At 43.3% G+C, this 15,804-nt stretch overlaps 1 protein-coding gene across 1 annotated transcript in view; it reads left to right on the top strand.

The window, feature by feature from the left end:
- The window catches only part of LOC144687226 (uncharacterized), an 88,720-nt gene that overhangs the window by 46,145 nt on the left and 26,771 nt on the right, over positions 1-15,804 (top strand). The window contains exons 2-3 of the mRNA XM_078553033.1: positions 3,330-3,527; positions 15,654-15,794. Coding sequence (XP_078409159.1) covers positions 3,330-3,527; positions 15,654-15,794 — 339 coding nt within the window. The remainder of the gene's footprint in view (positions 1-3,329; positions 3,528-15,653; positions 15,795-15,804) is intronic.

The raw sequence follows: 15,804 nt of genomic DNA, 5'->3' as shown, positions 1-15,804 counted from the left end.
TGCATGTAAATCACTCCTTAAATCCTACTGCTTTAACTGAGTTTTGGGTCGCCTGTCCTGATACCTATTCACGTCGCGCAGGGTCAGGTCTCGTCGGATTTGTATGATTACCTTTTTATGTGGCTCGCTGCCAAATTTTGCTTAAAACGCGAAGCACCTTGACGTGTTTTATTGCTCTGAAGGTGCTTTATAAAATGAAAGCTCTTGTTACGAGTTGAGGGGTAGAAGTGGGCTAGGACTCCGGGGAGAACTCGTTGGGCGAAATTTTACGGCAGCGGGATTTTACGTTCCCGCTGAAGCCAATGGGGTTTAGAATGTCTCGCCGCATTTTACGGCCCCCTCCCCACTGAAACGGGGCCGTAAAATTCTGCCCATTGTCTGTGAAGCGTCCAAGGATGTTTTACTATGTCAAAGGCAGCTATATAAATGCAAAATGTTGTTGTCAAATTAGCATTAATGGACCAGTTGTTAGTCTTTGCTCATGTTTGTAAAATTGCTAAATATCGCAAGATGTTGGAAATCTTAAATAAAAACAGAAAATGCTGGAAACGCTCAGCAGGCCGGGAAGCATCTGTGGAGGGAAGAAGGTAAAGTTAACGTTTTGAGACAATGATTCATTGTCTGAACCTAAAATTGCTGCTGGGAACGAACGGGGAAAGGTGTTAACTCACTGACTGTGCACTAAAATGGGTTGATTAGCCTGCACATCCGGAGAAAGATTAATTTTTGGACAGAAAACGGAAAAAAATAGAGGGCGGAGATCCATGGTGTTCACACGCATGTGCCCCCATTGTGCTACCCAGATTATCTGCTTGGGTTCCCTCAGGGCAAAGGTCAGAAGTTTTGGGAGTGAAGTGAGAGTAGCATCAGAGTGGGCCACCCTGCTGATACAAAGTTAGATGGGGGAAAAAAGTGGTGAGGAGGTTGCAAAGACACTGTAGAGGGATACGTTCAGGTGAATGGGCAAGAACATGGCAAATGGAATACAATGTGGGGAAGTGTGCAAATGTAGGGAAAAAGAGAAAAAAATGTTTTTTGCATGGCAGGACGCTGGGAAAAGCTGGCATTCGGAGGGACCTGAATGTCCTTGCACACGAATCACAGTCAAGATAGATGCTGAGAAAATGCTTCCCCGGGCTGGGGAACCTAGAACACGGGGTCACTGTCTCAGAACAGGGGGTCAGATATTTCGGGTTGAGATGTGTAGCAATTTCTTCATGCCAAGGGTTGTCAATCTTTGAAATTCTCTACTCCAGAGGGTTGAGGATACTCAGTCATTGTGTATATTCAAGACAGCGGTTGATAGATTTTTGGGCGCTAAAGGGTTAAATGATATGGGTATAGTGTGGAAAGGCGGAGTTGAGACAGATGATCAGCCATGATCTTGTTGAATGGCAGAGCAAGCTTGAAGGGCCAAATGGCCTAATCCAGCTCTTACTTCTTATTTCCCTGAGTCAATACCAAGTGGATGCTCATTCGCAGTGGATCTGCATCCTTGTTATCCAGACCCTGCTCAAATCAGGGCCTGCTTTTCGATCAAAGAAAAGGAAGTTTGCATTTAGGTAGCACCTTTCATGGTCTCAGGAACGTTGCAAAGCACTTTACAGCCAATTCAGTACTCTTTGTAATGTAGCTATCGTTGTAATGTAGGAAATGGAGCAGCCAGTTTGAAGACAGCAGGGTCCCACTAACAGCAATCCAATAATGAGCAGGCAATCTGCCCCCATTTGTAATTCCTTCCAACCTCACAACTCCCTGAGATATCTGTGGTCATCTAATTCTGGTTTCTTAAACATCGCTGATTTTAATTGTCCCATCATTGGTGGCTGCACCTTCAGCTTTCAAGGCCATGAGCTCTAGAATTCCCTCCCTTAGCCTCTCTGACTCTTTACCTCTCCTTCTTCCTGTAATATTTTCCTTAAAATCTACCTCTGTGACCAGGCTTTTGGCCATCTGCCCTAATACCTCTTTATGTGGCTCGCTGTCAAATTTTGCTTCATAATGCCAAGCACCTTGGCACGTTCTATTACATTGAAGGTGCTATATAAATACAAGTTCTTGTTGAGGGATAGACGTTGGCTCAGACTCTGGGGGAAACTCCCCTTTTCTTCTTTAGAATAGACACACAGAATATTTTTACATCAATGTGAGAGGACAGAAGGGGACTTGGTTTAAAGCATTATTATCTGAAAGACAACAGTGCCCTCAGTTCCACACTGGAGTGTCAGCCTCGATTTTGCACTCAACGCTCTGGGGTGGGACTTCAACCCACAACCTTCTGCCTTAGAGGTAGGAGTGCTGCCAACTGAGCCACAGCTGTTGTAGTCATTAACCATTTACTTAGGAACGGCTTATGGCATTACTTGCTTCCAGGAACAGGCCTGGATCAGGTAGAACACCTGGCTTGTTAACACGATCTGAATCTAGAAATGCAGGCAGATACAGGTTTTATCAAGCAGATCACACTTGCAGGTACAGCTAGTCTGCCTGACTGCTGTCCATTGAGAGGAAGAGGTGGTTAATCAGGCTGATTAAGCTTGATAAGGAGCAATTGGATTCTTAAACGCCTAACATCTTTAGCAGAAACTACGCTTCTTCAGAATGAGTGTTACAACAAAAGCTTCCATTTTAATTAAACAACATACAACTTACATTTGTAGGAGTAAATGTACAATGTCAGAAACACCGAAGTAAAATATCAGAAAGGTTTCAAAATGGCCTGGCTGAATTGTGGCATGTTAAAGTACAAAAATTAACTTTCTTGCTAAGTACATACTTATTTATTTATTTTCCTTGTGTGGGATTCAGCGGTGGTAATCCCACTGAACATCAAGGAAAGGAATGGATGCATTTTATAGGACTTCCAGAAGACAAACAATAAGGTTTGAAGACAAACCGCTGGCCTGGTTAGGAGATTGTTCAGCGGTAGAAGGCATAGATTAGGGATAATAGCTTTGTACTCGAATTGGTAGGAAATCACTATTGGTGTCCTACAACGATTGGTGCTGGGGCATCAGAAAATTTACTTTTCAATACCTAGGTGGGTTTTAAACCTTGCTAAAATTTCTCCAGCTTGAAAGGCCTAGGAGAGAGAGAATTAAGAAGCTGGCCTTGAATTTCCAAGGCCTGGGTGAAAGGAGTACTAGCAATTGAGTCAGAAAGTCTAGGGCCTGAGATCAAGGACAATGTGATCACCTCCAAATTTTACTTCAAAATAAAAATCTGATGGATTTGATAAGAGAATTGATTTACATTGCAATCTTGAGATTTAACAGAAAGGAGGAGATCTTTGTATTTGAATAACACCATTGTTTCTTTTTCCCCGGTAGGAAACTGCAGCAAACCCAACTTTGAAGTTGAAAATGTAGACATGAGCCAAATAACAGACACGCATTTCGAAGTTGGCCAAAGGCTCCGTTTGAAATGCCAAAGTGGTTATAAGAGAAAGGCAGGGACATCAAACCTCATCCAATGTGAGAATAAGTCGGAACAAGCCAAGTGGTCAAAGCCAAACCTCACATGCATAAGTAAGTTCCACTCATTGCATAGGATTACGTAGGGTATATGGCACAGAAACAGGTCATTCGGCTTAAGCTATCCATGCTGGTGTTTATTCTCGACTCGAGCCTCCTCCCATCTTTCCTCATCTAAATCTACCATTGTAACTATCAATTCCTTTCTCCCTCATATACTTATCTAGCTTCCCCTTAAATGCATCTATGCCATTTGCTTCAACCACTCCCTGTGGTAGCGAGTTCCACATTCCTACTATGTCAGTTTGACGACAGAGTTGAGCACCACATTACATTGAACTTAACCAGGTTATGGGGTTAGGTTGTTAGTTAGCAGAACAACACTGTTGTGATAGTTGGTAGAGTTACCTGTTTAGTATGAGAATGCATCACCAAGTACGCACCTCTGACCAACTCACCTTAAGTTCGTGGTATTGATTTGTCTGGTCATGCAAAACATTTAAGGTAACATTTACCTCAGGTATGATGGGTTTGAATTACATGGATTGAGAATTGGTTAGCAGACAGGAAACAAAGAGTAGGAATAAATGGGTATTTTTCAGAATGGCAGACAGTGGCCCCTGGGGTACCGCAGGGATCAGTGCTTGGGCCCCAGCAATTCACAATATCTATAAATGATTTGCATGAGGAAACCAAATGTGATATTTCCAAGTTTTCTGCTGACACAAAACTAGGTGGGAATGTGAGCGGTGAGGAGGATATTAAGAGACTTCAAGGCGATTTAGACAAGTTGAATGAGTGGGCAAATACATGGCAGATGCAGTAGAATGTGGATAAGTGTGAAGTTATCCACTTTGGTAGGAAAAACAGAATGGCAGAGTATTATTTAAAAGGTGACGGATTGGGAAATGTTGATGTGCAAAGAAACCTGGGTGTCCTTATACACCAATCACAGTGGCCATAGTATCATCCCAGCAAGAGTCAGCACCTTCAGAAAGGAAGAAAAGAATGGAAAAAATGAGACTAAATTGGCAGAACAAAATATCCCACAGTTTTTATATCCTAACACTAACCAGAAACAGTCTCAGAGATGTTCCTAACCCAAACAATTCACTGTCATGCACTTTTTTCACATCTGAGATTATACAGCTAATATCCAAGGAATATCTGATTGTAGTTTTACTAATGTCTAAGACTCCTTTCCATAATTTATAAGGCTTGTCAGTCCTGCAATTTACAGCCCATTCTCCTCTTCATGGTCACTCTACATTGCTATCTAATATCTTTTGGCTTCATGCATGCCCAAAGCAGTACTTACAAATGGGTAAATTGTGACCCTGTGTTGACACGTGGGGTAGAATCGTCCCCCCGCCGGTCAGGAGGGTTGTGCGTGAGCGGGCAGGCCTCCGACCAAGTCCGCGCCGCCATTTTAAGTGGGCGGGCCTTAATCGGCCCGCCCAGCATGACACGCACCAGGAAGCGCTGAGCACTCCCTGTGCGGGCGGGGGGAGTATCCTGAATTGGTGCCTGCACTCTTTCGTGCATGTGCGTGAAAGAGCGCAGAAAGTTTAAGTTCCAAAATTTTTAATAAAAGGAAAAAAAATTTTAAGACATGTCCCCTTATGTGACAGTGTCACATGAGCTGGGACATGTCAATGAACTTTAATGAAAAAATTTATTTAATTTATAATCCCTTCATGAAACCTCATCCCGCCGGTGGATGAGGTTCCTTGAAAAATGTGAAGGCCGCCCGGGCTCATTGCCTGCCCCCCCACCGCCAACCTTAAGGTTGGACGGGCAGCTTTCTCAATAGGCTTTAATTAGTTCATTAATGGCCTTAACAGGCCTTTGACAGTTCGGCGGGCGAGTCGACTGCGCGCCCACCGAACTGAAACTGTAAATGACGCACGCCCAACGTCACCCCGCATCGTTTTACACCTCAGCGTGTGGGCCCCGTCCCCGCTCGCCGAGCTGAAGATTCAGCCCGTGGAGTTGAAGGAGGCTTTTGACAGACCGGCCTCTGAACGTCTCCCCTTTTTGTTATCTGTGCCCTTGCATACCTTGTCTTTCGTGAAGTAGACCAAGGTCAAAGGGTAAAACCTGTGAGATCCCTTACCACAGGTGGGCCTCACCTGACGTGAGCTCATTTTTGAAAAATTATGACCCAGTGAACACTTCAAGTTTGATATTTATTCCCATCCAGATCTTCAATGATGCAGCCATGATCTAAACAAATGATGGATCAGAGTTGAGCGGCTGAATTCCTGTTCCAATGTTTCCATGTTAGAGTGTGTTGCCAGTGAGTGAACTCTTGAGTCAGCACCCTTAGTTAATCTTAAAAAAATCTCATTTTTAAAAAAAAGGCTTTGACTATTTCTTTCTTTACTCCTCTTCTGCGCGCATCACTGTTGAATTTAATAAAATCTCTGCTGCACATGTTCTTAAATGCTTCCACTGAATTAACAGGTTGCCATATATTTTTTTTTCTAGTTTGTGGAATATTCCTTATCTATGTAATTTCCTACAATGAACACAATTTAAGAGAGCAGTCACCTCTGAATGGCTTTTCATTCCATTATCATATCTTGCCATTCATGAACTAATTTGATCACATGTTACTCAGTACTAAGCTCCAGTGGGTCTGATATGTTATTTTTATAGGTGCAGAAGGTTAATTTACTCCTTTATATATATCAGATGTTTCTTCCAAGCAAGGATCATTGAATGTCAATTTAGTCCACATTTAAGTTTCAACATTAAGTTAAAAATTACTCCATTTAATTGAATACAGTGTTGTTGTCAATACCAGCAAATTAAAGATCTTTATTTGAATGAGTATAAAGCGATTGCCTTCAGGGCAAAATATATTTTGCACATCTTGTCTAGTTTAATTGCAAACCATAAGACCATAAGACCATAAGACATAGGAGCAGAAATTAGGCCATTTGGCCCATCGAGTCTGCTCCGCCATTCAATCATGGGTGATAAGTTTCTCAACCCCATTCTCCCGCCTTCTCCCCGTAACCTTTGATCCCCTTACCAGTCAAGAACCTATCTATCTCTGTCTTAAATACACTCAGTGATCTGGCCTCCACAGCCTTCTGTGGCAATGAATTCCATAGATTCACCACTCTCTGGCTAAAGAAGTTTCTCCTTATCTCTGTTCTAAAAGGTCTTCCCTTTACTCTGAGGCTGTGCCCTCAGGTCCTAGTCTCTCCTACTAATGGAAACATCTTCCCCATGTCCACTCTATCCAGGCCTTTCAGTATTCTGTAAGTTTCAATCAGATCCCCCCTCATCCTTCTAAACTCCATCGAGTATAGACCCAGAGTCCTCAAACGTTCCTCATATGTTAAGCCTTTCATTCCTGGGATCGTTCTCGTGAACCTCCTCTGGACCCTCTCCAGGGCCAGCACATCCTTCCTGAGATACGGGGCCCAAAATTGCTCACAATATTCTAAATGTGGTCTGACCAGAGCCTTATATAGCCTCAGCAGCACATCCCTGCTTTTATATTCTGGTCCTCTCGAAATAAATGCCAACATTGCATTTGCCTTCCTAACTACCGACTCAACCTGCAAGTTAACTTTAAGAGAATCCTGGACTAGGACTCCCAAATCCCTTTGCACTCCGGATTTCTGAATTCTCTCCCCATTTAGAAAATAGTCTATGCCTCTATTCTTCCTACCAAAATGCATGACCTCACACTTCTCCATGTTGTATTCCATCTGCCACTTCTTTGCCCTTTCTCCTAACATGTCTAAATCCTTCTGCAGCCTCCCCGCCTCCTCAATACTACCTGTCCCTCCACCTATCTTTGTATCATCTGCAAACTTAGCCAGGATGCCCTCAGTTCCTTCATCTAGATCATTAATGTATAAAGTGAAAAGTTGTGGTCCCAACACTGACCCCTGCGGAACTCCACTAGTCACCGGCCGCCATCCTGAGAAAGACCCCCTTATCCCCACTCTCTGCCTCCTGCCAGACAGCCAATCTTCTATCCATGCTAGTACCTTGCCTCTAACACCATGGGCTCTTATCTTACTGAGCAGCCTCCTTTGCGGCACCTTGTCAAGGCCTTCTGGAAGTCCAAGTAGATAACATCCATTGGCTCTTCTTTGTCTAACCTACTCGTTATCTCCTCAAAGTGACAAAGTTACCTCCTCCACATGACAAATTGACACAAATCAAATGGAGACACATCATTGAGCAACTTTGATGTGACATTTTGATATACATAACTCCTCTGGAGCTTGTCCCTCATGAAACAAAGGTTTGGCAATTACCATTTAAGAAACTGAGAAATCTGGGTAACAGAAGTCGTCTGACAGGAGTTTGCCTTGTTCAGTTTTACCAATCCTCTTCATATTTTCCAAAGAAAAATTCTAATCAGGCCACCTCTTCTCCAGCAAGAACAAATTAAACTTTCTTACCATTTCCTCATAACTTAAAAATGTTTCTCACAAATGCAGTGCCCCTTGGGAACGTAGACATTGCTAGGCTAAAAAGCCCAAGGTCGTTCTAGTTAGTACACCTTCTTACCAGCCTGGTGGTTGCATGATACGATTATGAAGTAGTTGACTAACCAATCATTCTCTATCAATTAGTCTCCAACAGACCCAGACATGAGGTGAGACAAGCCTCAGGGTGGTGGAGAGCTTTGGGAACCATAAGTCCTAGGTTTCCTGGTTCTCCCAAGCATATCATGCTTACTACATATCTTGCCTTGTGTTACTCATAAAATGCCTTTAAAATGCCATCAATCAAACAAACACTGCACCACGACATTATTTTATTATAAGCTGCTATCTTAACATTAGCCTACTTGTCGCATTAATAATGAATCTCATCAGCTCCCCAATGACAAATTACCTAATGCTTCTTAACTTCTGAATAACACGTGATTTTTGAAAGCAAAATAATCATTTTGATTACATGTTTGGTCCATAGGTTTTAAGAGTGCAATGACACCTGTTTATTTTTAGCACTGGCTCACGTTTAATTTAATAGGACCTGACAAGCCATCTTCAATCTGTATAAATTGAGAACTTCAGAATGTAGAGGGTTCAGAGGTTCAGGGAGTCCAAAATTCTGAAAGCGATGAACACAAAGGAGGAATCTATATGATAGTGGAAGCACCTATCGGTATTGGTGTTGCTTCACCCAAGGAGTTCATGCCTTTTTTTCAGATTTGTGATTGTGAAGGAAGGTATTGTCAAGTTGCTGGAGCATGTGGTGCTCTTACAAAGATAGATTAAGATGCACTTAAGGGGAGGCTGGAGAAAGGGCTGGAGAAAGGAATGGAATGTGATGTTGATAAGAGTTAGATGAAGAGGAAGTGTGAGGGGATGGGTGGCCTGTTTACTGTACATGCAATGTAATTCTGTTAAAGATTAAACCTCATGTTGACTTGGCAGAGTTCCCACTTGCATTGTAGTTTTGTGTACAGTATCTGTGGTTTCCAGAGGTTTATGCCTTTTTTCCCTGTATATAAACAGAAAAGCTAGAGAAAAGAAACTGCCCTCATACTTCTCCCATGGACCCTATCCTATGCATGCAAACAAAAATAGTGATTGAAGGCTATGTTTTAGCATCGCAGTCATTTCCTGGCTATTCCTGTGTAAAGTAACATTACTGAGCATTTGCCATTGATTGTAAAAACATGAAGAAACCAATGAATAGTTAACATGGATTTCAAAAGGGAAAGTCTGGCTAGATCAAACTTATTGGATTCTTTCAAAAGATCATAGAGAGAGTAGACAAGGGTAATTCAATAGATGCAATATATCTAGATTTCCAAAACGCCTTCGATAAGGTACCATAAGTTGGAAAGCACAGTGCCCAGCTGAGACATTCAGACCAGATTTGATTCCCAGTCTCTGCTGAATAAACTGTAATCGCAAACTGAATATAGTTGCCATTACTATCCTTTAATGGCACAATTGTAAGCAATTTTTTGTGGCCCGCCCAACCTTACGGTTGACGGACAGGCCAATCGGCCAGGCGACCTTTACATTTTTTATGAAACCTCATCCAAGGGCGGGATGAAATCTCCGTTTGGCTATAAAATAAAAAGAAATAGATGGGGACAGCGTTCTTATAAGGTATGCTTTCAGGTGCTGGATTGTGTTGCATAGATATTTTTTGCAGCCTTTTTGTGCATTCTTTTATTATTTGGGAGTCTGCAGCTCCCTGGGGCAGCTGCCTGCCTTCAGGGAGCTCAGTGGGTGCGCTCACCTGCCCCAAGGTGACATGGTCGCCTGCCTTCTTCCCGCCCCCACCCCGGTAGCGCTGAGCTTCTCAGCACGCATTTCACGCTGGCTGGCCATTAACTGGACAGCCAGCATGAAATCACAATTGGGTTGGGGGGGTTGCCGATCGCGGTCAGGGGCCCATTTCCCGATAGCTCCCGGGCCCACCGATCTCGCAGGCCTGACGGGGCGCAAACTTCAGGCCTTGATCTCCGCCAAGAATATTCATCCAAGCTTCTCTTTCCTAGCCCCCAGTGGAAAGTGTGTGCCAGATGTACTTGGTTGTGATAAGGATAGGATTAAGGTATAATGTATGCCACCAATTCTAGCTAGACTGCTAACGCTCCTTCGGGTAAATTTTCATCTTTGGCGTGGCCAAGCGGCCTTTGGGTTTTTTTTTAGGAAACCTCATCCGGGCAGGATCAGGTTTCCGTAATGAAATTTTAAAAAAAAGAAAAAATTTTGGGCGGAATTTTTCACATGTACATGTCAAGGTGAGTGAGTCCACTCTGCGTACATTTTTTGTGGATTTTTAAAACCTTTATCTAGTGGTTTAAAAACCTTCAACTCCTTGAGGCAGCTCCCTGCCTTCCGGGAGCTTTCAGTGCGCACACCCCCGTGCACGCGTAGACTTCTGTGCTTGCATCCTCCCGCCTCCCCCACCACCTCAGCAGTGCTGAGCGTTTTGGCGCACGTTTCGCACCAGCTGGCTGTTAATTGGCCAGCCAGCGTGAAATCACGGTCGGGGGCCAATGGCGGGTGGCGGGCTGTTTCCCGCCTCTCCCGGGTCCGCCCACCGTGCCTGCCCAACAAACTCGAAAATCCTGCTCTATGTTTTTATGAGGGTGATTCATTTTTACTTTGTGAGGGAAACAAAAGTTTGCCATAAATTTATAAACCATGTAAACTCGGTGCAATACTAGTTTACTAATCCAATGGTATACTTGGCATGGGAGCCTCGGTGTTTGTTGACAACCGCACACAATATCCCAGATGTGGTCTCACCGAGGCCCTGTATAATTGCAACAAGACATCCCTGCTCCTGTACTCGAATCCTCTCGCTATGAAGGCCAACATACCATTTGCCTTCTTTACCACCTGCATGCTTACCTTCAGCAACTGGTGTACGAGGACACCCAGGTCTTGTTGCACATTCCCCTCTCTCAATTTATAGCCATTCAGATAATAATCTGCCTTCCTGTTTTCGCTACCAAAGTGGACAACCTCACATTTATCCACATTATACTGCATCTGCCATGCATTTGCCCACTCACTCAGCTTGTCCAAATCACACTGAAGCATCTCTGCATCCTCCTCACAGCTCACCCTCCCACCCAGCTTTGTGTCATCTGCAAATTTGGAGATATTACATTTAGTTTCCTCATCTAAATCATTCATATATATTGTGAATAACTGGGGTCCTAGCACTGACCCCTGTGTTACCCCACTAGTCACTGCCTGCCATTCAGAAAAAGACCTGTTTATTCCTACTCTTTGTTTCCTGTCTGCCAACCAGTTTTCTATCCATCTCAATATACTACCCCCAATCCCATGCGCTTTAATTTTACATGCTAATCTCTTATGTGGGACTTTGTCGAAAGCCTTCTTAAAGTCCAAATAAACCACATCCACTGGCTTCCCCTCATCAACTCTACTAGTTACATCCTCAAAAAATTCCAGTAGATTTGTCAAGCATAATTTCCCTTTCATAAACCCATGCTGACTCTGTCCGATTCTGCCACTGTTTTCCAAGTGCTCGTCTATTAAATTTTTTATAATGGACTCTAGAATTTTCCCCACTACCGACGTCAGGCTGAATGGTCTATAATTCCCTGTTTTCTCCCTACCTCCCTTTTTAAATAGCGGGTTTACATTAGCTACCCTCCAATCTGTAGGAACTGTTCCAGAGTCTATAGATCAGAGTCATGATCATAACTTTGGCAGTGAGACATTCCATTAATTGAGCACTTAAGTATAATTGAAAGCTCGACATCTTAGAGGGATAATGGAGCTAGGAAAGAGGAGAAGGGGTCATTATCTGAGAATTCAAGTTACTGAGAATCACCATCAACAGTCTGGGTTACTTTGGGCTGCTAATCCTCCTGGAAAGTGAGTGTTAAATTTGATATTCACATGCATGTAGTGAATCTGCCACTGGTTTAGAAAATATAAACCCTAGCCTTGAAATAAAAATAGAAAATGCTGGAGGCTGAGCAGTATCTGTGGAGAGAGAAACAGTGTTAGGTTGGAATTTGAAAAAAGGCAAAGGGAGGAGCGGTCCTGGCACGAAGACTAGGAGCAACAGATTGAAGGTTTTGGATAACAGTTGTAGGGGGAATGTAAGGAAGAACTTTTACACAGCAAGACCTGGAACTCACTGCCTGTGTGGGTGGTGTAATCAGAGATGATTTCAAAAGGAATTTGGATGGGTGCTTGCAGGAAATAAACTTACAGGGCCACAGGGATAGAGCGGGGGAATGGGACTGACCGGATTGATCCACGGAAAGACTCAATGGGCTAAATGACCTTCTTATCTGCCATAAATGACTTTATGACTCTATTGTTGCTGCCATTTTCACATTGCTTTCCACATTGCCACCTTCTATTGACTGTTGCTTTCTTCATGGCACCCCAACACGGTGCATCTCTCTTAAGATTACATCCGATCATGTTATGAATTGTCGTGATCTGGAAGGCACTGCCCGAATAGGTGGTGGAAGCAGATTCAGTTTGCAACTAACTTTCAAAAGAGAATTGGATCAATACTTGAAGGGGAAAAACATTGCAGGGCTATGGGAAAAGAGCAAGCGACGAATTGGATGGCTGTTTCAAAGAGGCAAGATGGTGGGCCAAATGATGCCTCCTTCTCTGCTATATTGCCCTATGATTCTACATACATTTACAAGCCGGACATTAAATTGTACGGTAGATGTTACATGTTATTGATTACAGTAACTTTACAATATCTATATAAGCTACATTTACAATTTCATATTTGTTATTTGACACCCATTAGTGGCTGTGCAAGAAATTCTGTACAAACCAAAGCCATGGCCACGTCTTCAATCGATGTGGTGGCATGATCATGGGCTGCCTGTGCCTGACATGGTAACCCAGGGCAGCAGAAAAAGTATTAAATCATTGCCAAAACAAATTACTGTGCATATTTAGATTTAAGTAAGAAGCATACTGAAACTAGCTTGGAATGTAACTTTGAAAATTTTTTCTACACTACATTAAGCAACACAGTTTCTGCATCGATTCTTAATGCGTCCCCTGTCAGACTTTGTAGGTTGTTCAACCACGCAGGTTATTGAGGGACTGACATATTCTGCAGAATGGTAAGTTTCCAGCAGAAAGATAGTCCTTAAAATTTTTAAAATCAGTGATGCAGTTAGCTCTTCGAATGAGGAACCAGGAACCGAACAGTTAAAAATACATAAAAAGATATTGACTGAAGCCTACCCTAAGTCTCCTGGCCCAACCTCCAACTGTATTTTCAAATCCCCAAAAAAGCCTTGTCTGGTTGCATTTTCCAAATGCTCCTCGTCCTTTTTTCCCTAACAGGCTTGTTCTTAAATTTATTTTTTCATTAATTTAACCTAATTTCCCCTAGTTCTACTGGCCTGACTTACTCTGCTATAATATTTTGGGTTTACCTTGTCTGTAGTAAGCTTTTACCTCCTCCCCTGCCCCACCACCCCTTCATCCCCTATTACCCCTCCATCCCCCCACTACCCCTCTCTCCCTCACTACCCCCTCCATCCCCCACTACCCCTCCATCCCCCATTGCCCCATCTCCCCCACTACCCCTCCATTTCCCACCCCCACCTCCCCCCCCCCGCCCCCACTAACCCTCCCCCTCAACCTTCTGTCTAGAATTTGTCCCCCTCACGTGTGCAGTTTTGGAGCAGCCTTGGGGTGTTCGTGATCTTTTAGACCATGAAAAATACTGTTTTGCAACAGCAACTTGTATTTATATAGCATCTTTAACGTAATAATAAACTGTCTCAAGGTGCTTCACAAGAGCATTTATAAATCAAAATCTGACACCAAGCCACATAAGGAGACTCTCGGGCAGGTGACCAAAAGCTTGGTCAAAGGGGCAGGTTTTAAGGAGTGTCTTAAAGGACAAAAGAGAGTTGAAGAGGCAAAGAGATTTAGGGAGGGAATTCCAGAACTTATGGCCTTGGCAACTGAAAGCACAGCCACCAAGGTGAGGCAATTAACATGGGGGATGTTCAAGAGGCCTGAATTAGAGGAGCACCGATAACTCAGAGGGTTGTGGGGCCAGGGGATAATACAGAGATAAGGATGGGTGAAACGATGGGGAGATTTGAAAGCAAGGGTGAGAATTTTAAAATCAAGGCACTGCTTAACCAAGAGCCAGTGTAAGTCAACAAGAACAGGGATGAAGGGTGAGTGAGATTTGGTGTAAGTTAGAACATGGGTAGCAGAGTTTTGGATGACCTCATATTTACAGAGGGTGGAATGTAGCAGGCCAGCCAGGAGTCCCTTAGAATAGTCAAGTCTAGAGGCAACAAAGGCATAGACTAGTACCTCAGCAGCAGATGAGCTGTTGAGGCAAGCATGGAGTCAGACGATGTCATGGAGATGTAAATAAGCGTTGTTAGCGATGGTGCAAATGTGTGGTCAGGAGCTCAGCTCAGCGTCAAACATGACACCAAACCTCAGACAGTTGCTAGGGAGAGGGATGGAGTTGGTGACTAGGAAAACGGTGCTTGTCATGGGGACCAATGACGATGGCTCAGTCTTCCCAATATTTAATTGCGGGAAATTTCAGCTTATCCAGTACTGGATGTCCATAAGCAGGCTGATAATTTAGAGACAGTGGAGGGGTTGAGAAGGGTGGTGGTGAGGTAGACCTGGGTGTCAACAGCTGTGTTTTTGGATGATGGCACTAGGGGGCAGCATGTTGGTGAGAAATAGGAGGGAGCCAAGGATAGATCTTTGCAGAAGCAAAGACCTCTCTAAAATCTAAACCTTAATCTGCTTGGAGTCCATCACTTTCTTTACTGCAGAGCTTAATGCAAATTCTAGCATATGCCTTAATCACAAGTAGCTCTTATGCTGAAAAATTGAGTTCTATTTGAATGAACCATAATCCCCAGGGGGGATATGCCAACTTTGAATGGTTGTTTCAGCAACGCTGTTGTCAGGTTCCTTTAGATATAAATTACAATGTGTTCATTATTAACTTCCCATTTTAAAATAAATAAATAGTACTTGAAATCATGAGGGGGTTTAGACTGAGTAGATATGGAGAAACTATTCCTATTGGCAGATGAGTCGAGAACCAGGTGATTGAAGGTAATTGGCAAAAGGACTAAAGACGACATGGGGAAAAACTTTTTACACAGTGAATGGTTAGGATTTGGAAGGCACTACCTGAGACTGGTGGACACAGATGTGGGTGTGCCTACACCACATGGACTGCAGTGGTTCAAGAAGGCAGCTCATCACCACCTTCTCGAGGGCAATTCTGTGATTCTATAAAATGTATCTATTTCTTTTGAAGGGCTCCAGACATTGCGGGTAGAAGTCTTTCCAGATGGATGTTCTTGCCCCAATTTCCTTCCATACTTTTTTGTAAGGACAGACAATGACAGGTTCCATATATTATCTGTGATGCCCCCTGCCAGAACATGGTGGATTAGCAAAGGGTGTAGAACAAAGCACAAAGAACAAAGAAAAGTACAGCACAGGAACAGGCCCTTCAGCCCTCCAAGCCTGCACCAATCATATTGCCAGTGTACTGTCCTAGAAATGTGAGTGAGGCATTTGAGGGAAAGTTACTATTTTATTATCAATTTTTTTTACTAAAAGGAATGAAGGGAGGCTGCATTGCTAATTGTGGTGGCCTGAGTTTGTTTTAAATATTTCAAGTTTTATGTGAATGAAAATCTAGGAAGTCATCCGTTCGCAGCATTGACATCTTTAGCAACATCTGTAGAGCCAACATCTGTAGACCCAACAACATCGACATCTACAGCAGGATCATTTTCAGACCACTATACAACATCAACTATGGACATTACAGTCACCTCAGGTGCGTTACT

The sequence above is a fragment of the Cetorhinus maximus genome, chromosome 12 (assembly GCF_964194155.1).
Source record: "Cetorhinus maximus chromosome 12, sCetMax3.hap1.1, whole genome shotgun sequence".
Taxonomy (NCBI): Eukaryota; Metazoa; Chordata; class Chondrichthyes; order Lamniformes; family Cetorhinidae; genus Cetorhinus; species Cetorhinus maximus.
The sequence above is the reverse complement of the archived record's forward strand: the minus strand, read 5'-3'. Positions and strand labels throughout refer to the sequence as shown.